This window comes from Acinonyx jubatus, chromosome B1 (assembly GCF_027475565.1).
Source record: "Acinonyx jubatus isolate Ajub_Pintada_27869175 chromosome B1, VMU_Ajub_asm_v1.0, whole genome shotgun sequence".
Taxonomy (NCBI): Eukaryota; Metazoa; Chordata; class Mammalia; order Carnivora; family Felidae; genus Acinonyx; species Acinonyx jubatus.
In genome coordinates, this window is record NC_069382.1 from 199300315 (window position 1) to 199312683 (window position 12369).

The following is a 12369-nucleotide window of genomic DNA, read 5'->3' on the forward strand; positions in this document are numbered from 1 at the left end:
CTCACAGGACAAGCCTATGGCCTGAGGGCCACGGGGTGCCAACTCCGGCCCTCACCACGGCCTTTCTGCCCGGCCCAGATCCCTCCCCTCTCCTGTGCCCCAGCTCCCAGGGCTCCTGCAGGGTCCCACCCCGTGTTCTCCTGTCACTCAGACACTTAGGGCCTTCCTCCTGAAGCCCCCGGAGCTCCTGACAGCTGGAGCAAGGCTGGGCCCCGTCCCTCCTGCCCTGCCACACGCCACGCCCCTCTCTCCCTCAGCTGCCTGTTGTGAGTTTCGCCAGAAGCTTCCGCCACACTTAGAATGACACCCAAGTCTCAGGCTGGCCCTCCCTCCCTCCCTTCTGTCCCCAGGCAGCTGTGCGTGTCTCGAGACCTTTGTGTGCGGGCCCCACACATTGAGGGACTGTGAACATTCCCTCCTGAGAGGGGCCCATCTCTGGCCCACAAACCTATTCCAGCTCCCCCACCGCCATCACCTTGCCACCAATGTGCTGCGGCCACCATGCCTCCTTCCAGGATGTCCCAGTACCACATGCCTCACACCGGGTGCCCCCAAGTCCTTCTTCTTCACCCTACTGACCGTCGAGCCCCTCCCTGGGCCCTGGCCAAGCAGCTCAGTCCAGGAGCCTTCCTGCCATGCCTGCACCAAATCACAGGAACCGACGGTCCCAGAGCCACCTTTCTCCACTGACCTGTGCCCTGGGGGCTCGCGGGCCATGTCCAATCCCCACCACGACAACTGTCACCGCCGTGCTGGACGAGCACCTTCCCCTACACGCTCTGCGGACCCCACACACTCACCCCCTGTCACACACGCAGCCTTGCACATTCTGTGCCATATAAGACTTCCTGGGTCACCGGTCCAGACAGCTAAGGAGAGAAGCCCCCGCCCAGCCGCAGAAGGAGCTCCTGCAGACCCAGCACACCCACAACCCCTCACCGCTCGACCCTCTCTGGGAGCAGGACCGTGGTGGATCAGCCCGGCCCCACGCACAGACAGCAAATTGTTTCTTGTTCCCCGTGGCCAACAGCCTACAATGGTGACGCTGGACGAAGGACCCCCCCAGAAGCTGACTCTGGTCTCCCACGCCGGTCTCGGGGCACAGCTCCCCTTTAAACCTGCGCGTGCTCAGCTCAGGGCCTCTGCATCTTGGGACTGTCTCACAAACGCCAACACCGTCGGTCCACATCCTAAAAACCTAAACACCTGCCTAAACACCTAGAGGGCGGAGACGTCCCCGCTGTCCACACTGGGCCAACAGCGCTGGCTGTTTTCTCCCTGACCCGCCTCTCAGGCCACTGCCTCCTCGGTGACCGTCCGCCATGGTCAAGACTAAAATGGGCACCTTTTCAAAAACATACAAGACTCCCCTCTGACATTCCTATAGGCTGACTCATTCCCTGACCGCCCCCCCCCCACCAGGACCTTGCCCCCTTCCCGCCATCTGTCAGTAGCTCCTCTCCCCACTTGGAGGACAGGCCCCCCCCCCCGCCCCTGCCTCCCCGCGCCCCGGCTTCTGTCCAGCCTCCTCTCGAGGGCTCACCTGCACAGCCCCGGCCCGGTTCCTGCGGACACGTCAGTCCTCACTGCAGCCCTCCCGGGGTGTTGACCTCACCACGGCCGTAACTGCACCTCCCTGATGATGAACAGGGCTGGAAACCTTCTCCCGTGTGACGTGCCATCAGGCCGTCGTCTGGTAAAACACCCGCCTGAATCTCCTGCCCACACTTCTGGTGGGGCCTCCCCCCACCCCCCTCCCCCCTAATCTAGCAGTGGTGTATCTGCACGCATGAAGGGCCCCGACATTCTCCGGGTCTCAGCATCAGCCTCGGCCTCTATGGCTCACGCCCCAACACCATGAGGCCGTGAGCCCGCACCGCCCTCAGGTGATGATCTTGTGCTGCCCTCCGCGTTACAGCTGGATTGGGCTGTGTTGGTAGGGCACGAGGCCCTTCTTTCTTGCTTTCTTTTTCCCGCGTGGATCTCTTATTCCAGCACCGCTGAAAAGACCACACTCGGCCCTGCTCTGCACACAGCCCACGTCCACGGGCGCGGGGTCTACCTCTGTGCACGCCCTCCTCCTACGGAGGAGGGCCAACACGGACGCTGTTTGGAGTTGCTTCCACTACAACACATTTCGACGGCGGACGGCGGACCTCCTCCTACGTATGCTCCTCCAAGGATATCCGGGCTGCTACGGGGCGCCTGGGGGCTCAGTCGGGGAGCGTCCGGCTCTGTTCTGGCTCCGGTCCTGATCTCAGTTCCGTGGGTTTGAGCCCCTCGTCAGGCTCTGTGCTGACAGCACAGACCCTGCTTGGGATGCTCTCTCTCCCCCTCTCTCCGCCCCTCCCCCACTCACGCCAGCTCCGTCTCTCTCCAAAATAAGCAAATAAACTTGAAAAATTGCATGGAATCTTGTATGCTATTTTCTAACCACACCCACAACTGATTATTGTATACTGACTAGACCCAGCAACCTTGCTGGGTATTCATTAATTTTAATAATTAACCTCTAGATTCTTTTAGATTTCCTATGATACCACACCATGTGAGAACATTTTCTCTAAAAAAACTTCTTTAAGTTTATTTATTTTGAGAGAAACAGAGACAGCATGAGCGGGGGCTGGGGGCAGAGAGAGAGGGAGAGAGAGAGAGTCCCAAGCAGGCTCCACACCGTCAGCAGAGCCCGATGTGGGGCTCGAACCCAGGAAATCGTGAGATCATGACCTGAGCCAAAATCGAGAGGCGGACACTTGGCTGACCGAGCCACCCAGCCGCCCCGGAGGACAACGTTTTCATCCTTCCTTTGTGGTTGTTAATTATCGACTGTTTTTACGTTTTTACTCTCTTAGTAAACTCAGACTGGCAAGAAACATTTGAACAGAAATGGTAGCAGCATCCGTCTTTCTCTTGCTTTGATCTCAAGGGGAAAGCTTAAGTAAGCTGCCCGCTATGGGGACTTTTTATCACCTCATCAGATTAAGGAAGTTCCCTGTAATTCCTATTTTGTTAAGTTTTGTTTTGCTTTGTTTTTGTTTTTCCCATGAACGGATGCCGACTTTTACCAAATGCTTTCCGTGCTTCTGTTGAGAGGATATATCATTTTTCTACTTTACTCTGTTACTGTGATCAATTATATTGATTTTCAAGCATAAAAGAAATATCCTGTCCATGGAATAAACATGAACCTGCACTTACGTCGTGATGTTAAGTGCTTCCACCTGTGCTCACCTGTGGGCAGCCGGCCCCTCTCCTCCCCTCCCCCTCCTCCCCTCCTCCCTTCTCTTCCCCTCTCCCTCCTCCCCTCTCCCTCCTCCCCTCCCTCTTCCCCTCCTCCCTTCCCCCTCCTCCCTTCTCCTTCCCTCCCCCTCCTCCCCTCTCCTCCCCTCCCCCTCCTCCCCTTCCCTCCCCCTCCTCCCCTCTCCTCCCTCCCCTCCCCTCCTCCCCTCCCCCTCCCCCTCCTCCCCCTCCCTCTTCCCCTCCTCCCTTCCCCCTCCTCCCTTCTCCTTCCCTCCCCCTCCTCCCCTCTCCTCCCCTCCCCCTCCTCCCCTCCCCCTCCTCCCCTCTCCTCCCCTCCCCCTCCTCCCCTCCCCCTCCTCCCCTCTCCTCCCTTCCTCCCCTTCCCCTCCTCCCCTCCCCCTCCTCCCCTCCCCTCTCCTCTCTTCTCCTCTCAGTCCACATCAGGTTTGGGGGTCAAGGTTCGGGGGCCTCATAAATTGAGCTGGGAAGTAACCCCTCTTCGTGTATTCCTCTGCCCATTTAGTCTGCTGATTTCTGTGTCACCGACTTCTGCTTCTGCCCTCATTTCTGCCAGCTTCCCCTTCCCACGTGTCATCTTTACAGCTCTTCTTCTCACCTCCAGACGACTTTCCACTTCCCTTCCCTTCTCGTACGGGCATCGTGACACCACAAACGTCGCCGTGGGCACCCCGTACCCGCACGCCACGGGTCAGAGGGGAGGTCCGCAGCGTCACTCCTGACCCCCACAGTGACTCTCCTTGGAGCGACGGGTCGCGTACTCCCACATGTACGGGCACCGCCCGCTCGTCGCTGGTTTCTAGTACGCTGGGTGTGGCACAGGACACACTGTTGGAGAGTCCTCCGCACCTACGCAGGCCGGCTTTATGGCCCAGCACGCGCTCAACGTTCAAACGGTCCAGGAGGGGTAGAGAGCGGGCCATCGGGTGCAGGGCCGCACGTCCGTCCGGGAGGCCGAGTTGGGAGTCATGCTGCTCAGATCCTCTCTCTTCCAGACTTTGTTCTCCTGCTCCAGCTGCCACTTGCGAGGCAGGGAGTGTAAAAAAACCTCCCGCCGTGTCAATTAGCCCACTTCTTCTCCTGCTTCTACCCATTTTTGCTTTAGGTATGTGGAGACCATGTTACTGAATGCATACAAACTTCAGGATGAGAACTTCTCACTGCCTCTTACGATTCTGAAGGCTCCCTTTTTAGCTCTAGGGATGCTTTTTTGCCCGAAAGCCCCCACTGGCATTAATGCGACTGCCACTGTTCTGATTAGTACTGCTCAGTGTGTTCTTTTCCAGTTTTTTGTTTGCTTTCTGTGTCCTTAACTTTTGGATGTGTCTCTAGTAAAGAAAATAATCAGATTTTACATGCAGTCTGACAATCTTTTCTTTTTAACTGGTATATCTGATTCATTTAAAATTGGTGTTCTTGGGGTGCCTGGGTGACTCAGTCAGTTGAACGTCTGACTTCGGCTCAGGTCATGATCTCGCAGTCTGTGCGTTCGAGCCCCTCCTCGGGCTCTGTGCTGACCGCTCGGAGCCTGGAGCCTGCTTCCGATTCTGTGTCTCCCTCTCTCTCTGTTCCTCCCCTGCTCTCACTCCATCTCTCTCTCAAAAATAAATAAAGATGAAAAAAAAATTTTTTTTAATAAAGGATAAAAGCGATGTTCTTGGGGCACGTGGGTGGCTCAGCTGGTTAAGAGTTCGACTCCTGGTTTTGGCTCAGGTCACGATCTCGCGGTTTTGTGGGCTCAGGCCCCACGTCGCGCTCTGTGCTGGCAGTGCGGGGTCTGTTTGGGATTCTCTCTCTTTCCCTCCCTCTCTGCCCCTTCCCCCTCGTGCTGTCTCCGTGTCTCTCCAAATAAATAAATGTAAAAAGACAATGAAATCCGTGTTCCTGCTGACACGTGGGGGCTTCACCCCGCGGCTCTACTCAGCGCTGTCTCCGTGGACAGCCCCCAGCTCTCCACCCTCCTGCCGTCCGCCTCTCCAATTGCTGCCGTCTGCTGAGTTGACTGGTGTCTAAAATTCCATTTCTCCTCCCTGCAATCTAAAAGCGCTCTTTATTTTACCGTCTCAGGCTACCCTGGAGACGACAGCATGCATTCTCACCTTATGAAAATCAAGGACGAACCACACCTTCACCCTCTGCCTGAGCACCGACATCACCTGGAGCTTGCAGTCCACTCACCTCCCAGCGCTCACACTAGTGGCCACGCTGTGATTTACTTGGACACATTTTTAAACCAAACAAAAAAACAAAACAGTGATTCTTGTTTTATGCAGTCGCCACTCATTCGGACTGACACACACGTACTGTTTCATCACCCCAGTTGATGTGGGTCCCCAGGCCCGCAGAGCTCTCCATCTGAGTCTCCCTCCAGGGGACCCAATCCGAGCTGCTGGTGTCCCGGACGAGGACTCGAGACAGGACTTACGCAGAGGAGCAGGGCTGCTGGTGGCCGGGGGGCAGGGGCCCCTGGCGGGGTACAATGAGGAGAGAATGTTCTGAGAGGCCCAGGATGATCAGGCACCACCTGAAGGCTGACGTGAAAGCCGGTGCCTCTGGGGAGGGGACCGTCCGAGGGTGCGAGGACCAAGAGGTTGGGGACGGTCTCCCAGGCTGCCGAGGACACCTGCTAAAGAGTAACAAAGAGAAGTACAGAGAGACAGTGTGTTCAACAAGCTTCCCTTAGAAACAGGCTTACCAGCGATGAGTGTTCAAGAAAGGTATTTGCAGCTTGTATGTTTTGAACCCTTTAGGCAAAAAACAAAACAAAAAAAAAAACCAAACTTAGCAAAGATTCACTCCTATGTCTCCAAATGTACCATTTTAACAAAAGCGAGAGGTCCCACACGTGGTAGAAAGACCACAGCTTTGCAGCCTAGCGTGGCCTAGAAGATGCCGTTGAAACTCCCTGCGGCTCAGTTTCCTGACCTGTAAGACAGAGACCATGACGATCTCCTCGCGGAGCTGATCTGAAGGTCAGAGATCAAAGACTGAGCTGCCCGCTGCCTGCTGCCCTCGATCAAGGGCGCAGACACTGGTGCACATGCGGGCGGCGGGCGGCAGGAGGGCCCAGTGCTCTCTCTCGGGCGAGGAGAAGTGAGCGGGAACCACGGAGCCTGGAGGTCTGACCGCGGGCTGCCACCGTGAGCCGGGCTAGGGCCACTTCTCACCCCTGGGAGGCTCAGACCCCTCCAACGAGCCTTCTCCCAGAAAAATACGGCCAACGGCTGGCCAACAGGCTGACCCGAGAACGCGGGCTTCGTCGAGACCCCCTTCCCTGGGAGCCACACAGCTCTGAGGGCCCCCGCACTCGGCACACTCACCTCTCTCCTTCCACCCAGCGAGGGGCCGCACCGGAGCCACTTCTGACCGCTGCTGACCAAACGCGGCCTGCTGGCCTGCACTGCCCCCCAGTTACCACGACACCATGGGCAAGGTGGCCCCCCTCCCCCGCCCAGCTCCAGCCTCCAGCCTGTGCCCCCCTCCTGCCTCTGTGACCCACCCTCAGCCTCTGACGACCCTCCCACATCCAGCCTAGAAGACAGGGCGGCTTCAAAGACCCCTTCCGCCTCTAACATTCAAGCATCCCGGTTTCACATCAAAACACACACGAACCTATTACTTGAAGCAACAATCAACCAAGGCCTGTTAGTTCCAGTTTATTGTCAATCAGTCTGTAAGAACTTATCTTATTTAGAATTAATTTTTAAGCTAGAACCAAACAGATATTTGCATAACCGTGTTCACAGCGCCAAACAGTGGGAGAAACCTAAGTGCGCGTCGTCAGAGGGATGGATAAACACAGCGTGCGATGTCCACACGACGGATCACGTGGATAAAAAGGAAGGACATCTTGACGCCTGCCACGCCGTGGACAAGCCTGGAGGACGTTATGCTCAGTGAAACGCGCCAGACCCGGAAGCAGAGAGCCCATGTGATTCCATTTTCACAAGGACCCAGTGTCCTGAAACACTAGAGACGGAAAGTGTGGGGCTCCAGAGACCAAGGGAGGGGGTGGGGAGCCAGTGTTTCATGGGCACAGAGGTTCAGTGCTGGGGACGGAGGGTGGGCACGGCCACACAACACTGTGAATGTCCTTTTTTTAATGTTTATTTCTTTTGAGAGAGAGAGAGAGAGAGAGAGAGAGAGCTGGGAAGGAGCAGAAGGAAAGAGAGAGAATCCCAAGCAGGCTCCATGCTGTCAGCACAGAGTCTCACATGGGGCTCGATCCAACGAACGGTGGACCTGACCTGAGCAGAAACGACGAGTCACAGGTGCCCTGAGGCCGTGACTGCTCTTAATGGTGCTGAACTGGACACTTAAAAAGGGTGAATTAGACATATGTGTAACGAATGACACCCTGAACAAAGGTGGGAATAAGCCACAAAGATTTTTCCAAAACATTCACTGACAAAGGACTTGTGTCCAGAACACACACACACACACACACACACACACACACACACACGTACATACAAAATCTGAAACTAGAAAAGGATATGAATAGGCTAATGTAAAACGGAGAAAACTCGAACAGCCCAAGAGCCTCCCACGACCACTCGGCCTCACACACCATCAGTGAAATGCCGGGTAAGACCAGACGCCATTTCACCGAAATGGAAAGTTCCCAGCCCGCCAGCACCAAGGGCGGAGAGGAGGGGTGACGGGCTCACACGCCGGTGACCCCAGCCTGCGTGAGAAGGGTCACCGAGACTGGCGCGTGGCCATGCCTATCACCGGCATCCTATGCCTGGGAAGCCCTCCCTTCCGCATGTGCCCACGGGGCCCCGTGCGCAGGTTTCCAGCTGCCCGGGGGGGGGCCGTCCACGGCGGGGCGGATGCGAGGCCAGGACGCTCACAACAGACGCCACAGCACGACGGGACGGGACTAAAGCCTGCGGGTCAGGCGGCGTTTTAAGGGAGGCGGAACAAGACAGCCGGTGCCAGGCCCCTGTGCAGACTGCCAGGCCGAAAGCACAGTGAGCCGCAGAAGGGTCGGGGCCGCCGCGGGTCCAGGGAGAAGGGAGGTGGCCTAGGCGGAGCACAGGGGTTCTTGGGGCCGTGAAACCCCGCCTGTGACACTGTGATGGAGGCGGAGTGACATCACACACCTGTCCACAGCCTGAGAACGGAGAGCACGGAGAGCGGCCTCTCACGCGAGCCGTGAACCTCACAGGAACACGTCTGCCCGGCCCGTCAGCCGACGTGCGCCACGCCGGTGTGAGGGGGGAGCAGCCGGGGTCACGGGGCGGGGGGGCTCGGGGGCTCTGCACCTTTCTGTAGTCCTAAAACCGCTCTGACAGCCAAGTCGATTCATCTCTTAAGGAATATGGATACAAGAAAAGAACTCGGCATCTGTGCATCAATACCCTGTCTTTAGAGGGGGGCGATGAGAGGCCCTCCCTCGTGATTCTTGTGAGGCCGAGTCCAGTTCACGTCTATCACGTTTACAGCTGCTCTGGCCACACAGCAGGCAGCGCGCAAGGCACGGTGATGTCCGCAGACTCAGTGGGGCAAGAGGGGCAGCGATGAGACAGGAGACGGTCCGCAGACACGGGCGGGGGGCGGGGGGGGGGGGCAGGGAAGGTCCGGATGTGCAGGAGAGGCCCCCCACACTTGAAGATCAGGCTGACAGCAGGAGAAGGAGGGAGGGGAATGGGTGAGGGTGGGATTCCAGGAAGATGCAGGTGTATCTGCACGACCGACGTTCATTTTTAAAAACCTGATGGGGAAAGAAAATAACTAAAATTCAATTACCTCAAGATCATCAAGGGAGCGAGTGATACTAAATCTCTTGGATCTTCCAAATGATCTCCGAGCAGAAGTGCGCTGAGAAGTCTGAGTGAGTCCAACTCCCCGCCCAAACTTTGAGCCCTAAACACAAAGAAAAAGTACATCACGTTACCTTCTCGGGAAGAGAGGCTGAGTTCTGCCTGACACCCTGCGGTGGAGACGAGAGGGTCGTCCCGGGTTAATCTCATGCTCTGTACGAACGACCCCGATCCAAAACCCAAAGTTGAAAATAAAAGTCACCCCAGGATCTCCACGCATCTGCTCTGCCCCTGAAGCTCGGCGCCCGGAGACAAGCCCCAGCTCACGCCTGCAAACCACAAGGCGGGTTGTGCCGGCTGACCGGCCCCCAAAGGCTCTCACCAAAAGAGCAAATGAAGAACCACGGACGAATAACTGGGGAAACATAAAGGGTGTGGCCAGAGAAGTAACTATTAATGTAAACGTTATGCTTTTACATAATTTCACAGGCATCCGAGGAAACTGAAGAATCCCCAGACGGTCAGCTGGTGTCTAAAGACCAGACCAACTCAGGTGCACAAGACAACAGGCCATTAACACGTCTTGTTCTTTCTCTGGGAAATGACCAGAATTAATTCACTGTCATTATGGGATTGTCACTTCCGCAAATGCGATCTGGGTCCAACAGAGAAGGCCTCCCGTTTTAAATGTAAAAAGCCTCACAGCTGAAATCTCTGATGTCCTGGGTACTAGAAACCCTAAAGTGACCAATTTCAGGCACAGAGGAAGTGAGCGTGTTTTACGCAAGCTGGGAGGCAGGCCCTGACCCTCTCTGCCCTCCTGCGCGAGAACCTCGGCCGTCCTGCAGGGAGGTGGCCTCGCCACACCACCTCGTACAGCTCTGGGGGCTATCTCGGCCCCAAACCGTCCCCACACACGCCCTCACTCCCCCCTGTCCCCGGACTGCACCTGCACCCGGGCCACTCGGCTGCCTAACACCGGGACCGCCATCACCCGATGTTCCTGACACAGACTCAAGGGGCCCTCCAGCCACAGTGGCCTCCGAGGGGGCAGCGGCCCTGAGGCCACCGAGCCCTGGCTCTCCCTCCTTCCCCTCCCGGCCTCCCCCCCGACTCCTTCCAGCCACTGGCCGCTCCCCTCACGCTGTGCTGACACCCAGAACCCAGCTTCTCACCCCTGCCCCCCAATCACTCAGGCCCGAACCAGAGAAACGAGCACCTTATTTTGAATCCTTTCATTTTTATTAAAAAGTCACATAGGTGTCGATAGCAACGGCCTTCATTTCGCCTACGACGTGTGGCCACGGGGCTCTCCACAAGTGTTTCCAGCACGGTCTCGGGCACAGGAGCACGGGGCGCCCGGGAGGAGCACACGACAGGTCTCGGGCTCCAAGCAACTCCCCGTCTACAGGTCCCCCTGAGAGGCTACCCGTGGCTGCGGGCTACACTCTGGAAGAAACCAGAGGCCCCTGGAGGCTACACTGAGGACAGTGACTGCGGGTCAGGACCGCTGGGAGGCTGAGAAAGGGCCTCACTCCCAGGGAGAAGAGAAGGCCAGGCTGGCAGAAGCAGAGGCCAGGCTGGAACGCAGCGGCGGGACAGGCAGGGCAAGGCCACGCCGCACACGGCACTGGCACGGATGCTTCAGCGAAGTCGTCCGAAATAGAGCGCGTAAGCTCGGGAACCGGCAGCCTGTTGGCCACGGGGAGCAGGAAGAACTGACCCAAGAAGCAGCGGCAGAAACAGCAAAACGGGGCAGAAGGGGAGGGAGAGAGAGAGAGAGAGACGGAGAGGGAGGGAGGGTGAGGGAAAGACAGGGAGGGAGGAAGAAAGAGGGAAAGAGGGACAGGGGAGGGAGGGGGAGAAGGAGGGGGAAGGAGGGACGGTGGGGGTAGGAGGAAGGGACGGAGAAAAAGAGGGAAGGGGAAGGACAGGAGTGGGGGAGGGAAGGGAGGAGGGAGGGAGATGGAGAGAAGGAGGGAGGGCAGGAAGGAGGACAGGAAGCAGAGAGAGAGGGAGGGAGGCAGAGGGAGGGAGGGAGGGAGGGACTGTCTCAGGGACAGCATAAAGGGCAGGTGTGAAGAGAAAGGGCGGGACATCCGAGGGTCGCACCTGCAGCCGCCGCTCGGGGTCCTCGGGAGAAGTAATACAAGTACCTCACGAGCCCCAACATCCCACCAAGAGCTAGAGAAGCCGTCTGTCTGCATGCTGTCACAGCGAAGGCACCTCTCCCTCTTCCTGTGCGCATAGCGGATGGTGCTGTGCGCGGGGAGCAGGACAGCAGCTAAGTGTAACAAGGGACAATGGGTGCAGGAGCACAGAGAGGTGACCATGACACCCACACCCCCAGAGAGGAGCCCAGGGGACGGCAGGTGGAAAGCCGTCACCCTGAGCGGTCCCCTGGTGAAGCTGTGGGAGCCACAACGGGCCTCCCCCGTGGACCGTGCTGGAGCTCAGCCGGGAGCTCCCGCTGAGAAATCAAGTTGCACAGAGGATCCGCTCGTCCCCTGACAGGGCTGGGTGACCTGTGTACACTGCCTCTATGCTGGTCTCGGGGACACTGCTGGGGGTGGGGGGGAGCCTTGTGGCTCCCGTTCAGACCCAGGTGCGTCCCGGCCTCGTGGCCGGCACCCCAGGCCCTGGCCCTCCGACACTGTCCACGCCCGCCCGGCCTTCTGCCTCCCGCTGTTTGCTCACCGGGCTGGTTCCCTGCTGGCAGGGACCCATTCTCGAGAAGAATTTGTCTAAGAAATTTCTTTTTCAAAAAGTAGGCAAAAGCTGATTCTATCTATAAAATGTATCCGGAGCCCGGCCATCTCTTTCCAGACCACTGCTCCCCCTGGCCCCAGGGACAGTGTGGGGTGGCCAGCCTCCTCTGGGGTCCTCCCCCTTCCCTGCCCTGCGCTCTGTGCTCCCTGACACCTGCCCGGTACCCCTGCTCAGCACCCTTCAGGGGATGCCACGCAGCGGGTGAGGCCTGGTCCCTGCCGTCCAGACCCTTCCGGGCACCTGCTTCGCCACCCCGCCTTTGGCCGTGGCCCCCAGACCCCTCTTTTCAGAGGCCACCGCTAACTGCACCGGCTGCGGGGCTGCCCTGGGGCCCCCTCCGAGGCTGCTGGTTCCCCCCCACCCCCCGCCCCCGGGGCACAAAGTGGCCCAGGAAGCCGGGCCCTCTGTCCTCTGAACACCTCCTGCCCAGCACAGGGCTGGGAGAAGAGCAAGAGCCAAGGAAGACGAGTCACGCGGGCACCTAAGTGCCCAGCATCAGGGGGCCCAGGGCAGATGGGCAAGGGAAGCCAGCAGCCATTCGAACGCGCGGCCACAGCCGAGGTGAGCACGTGGC

At 58.2% G+C, this 12369-nt stretch overlaps 1 protein-coding gene across 4 annotated transcripts in view; it reads right to left on the minus strand.

Moving 5' to 3' along the window:
- RGS12 (regulator of G protein signaling 12) overlaps positions 1-12369 on the minus strand; it is a 120972-nt gene that overhangs the window by 72097 nt on the left and 36506 nt on the right. For 3 of the 4 annotated variants that reach the window (XM_027071333.2, XM_053217655.1, XM_053217658.1), the window contains exon 3: positions 9013-9129. The exons of the other annotated variant lie outside the window; for it this stretch is intronic. In XM_027071333.2, coding sequence (XP_026927134.2) covers positions 9013-9129 — 117 coding nt within the window. The remainder of the gene's footprint in view (positions 1-9012; positions 9130-12369) is intronic. 4 annotated transcript variants of the gene reach the window in all.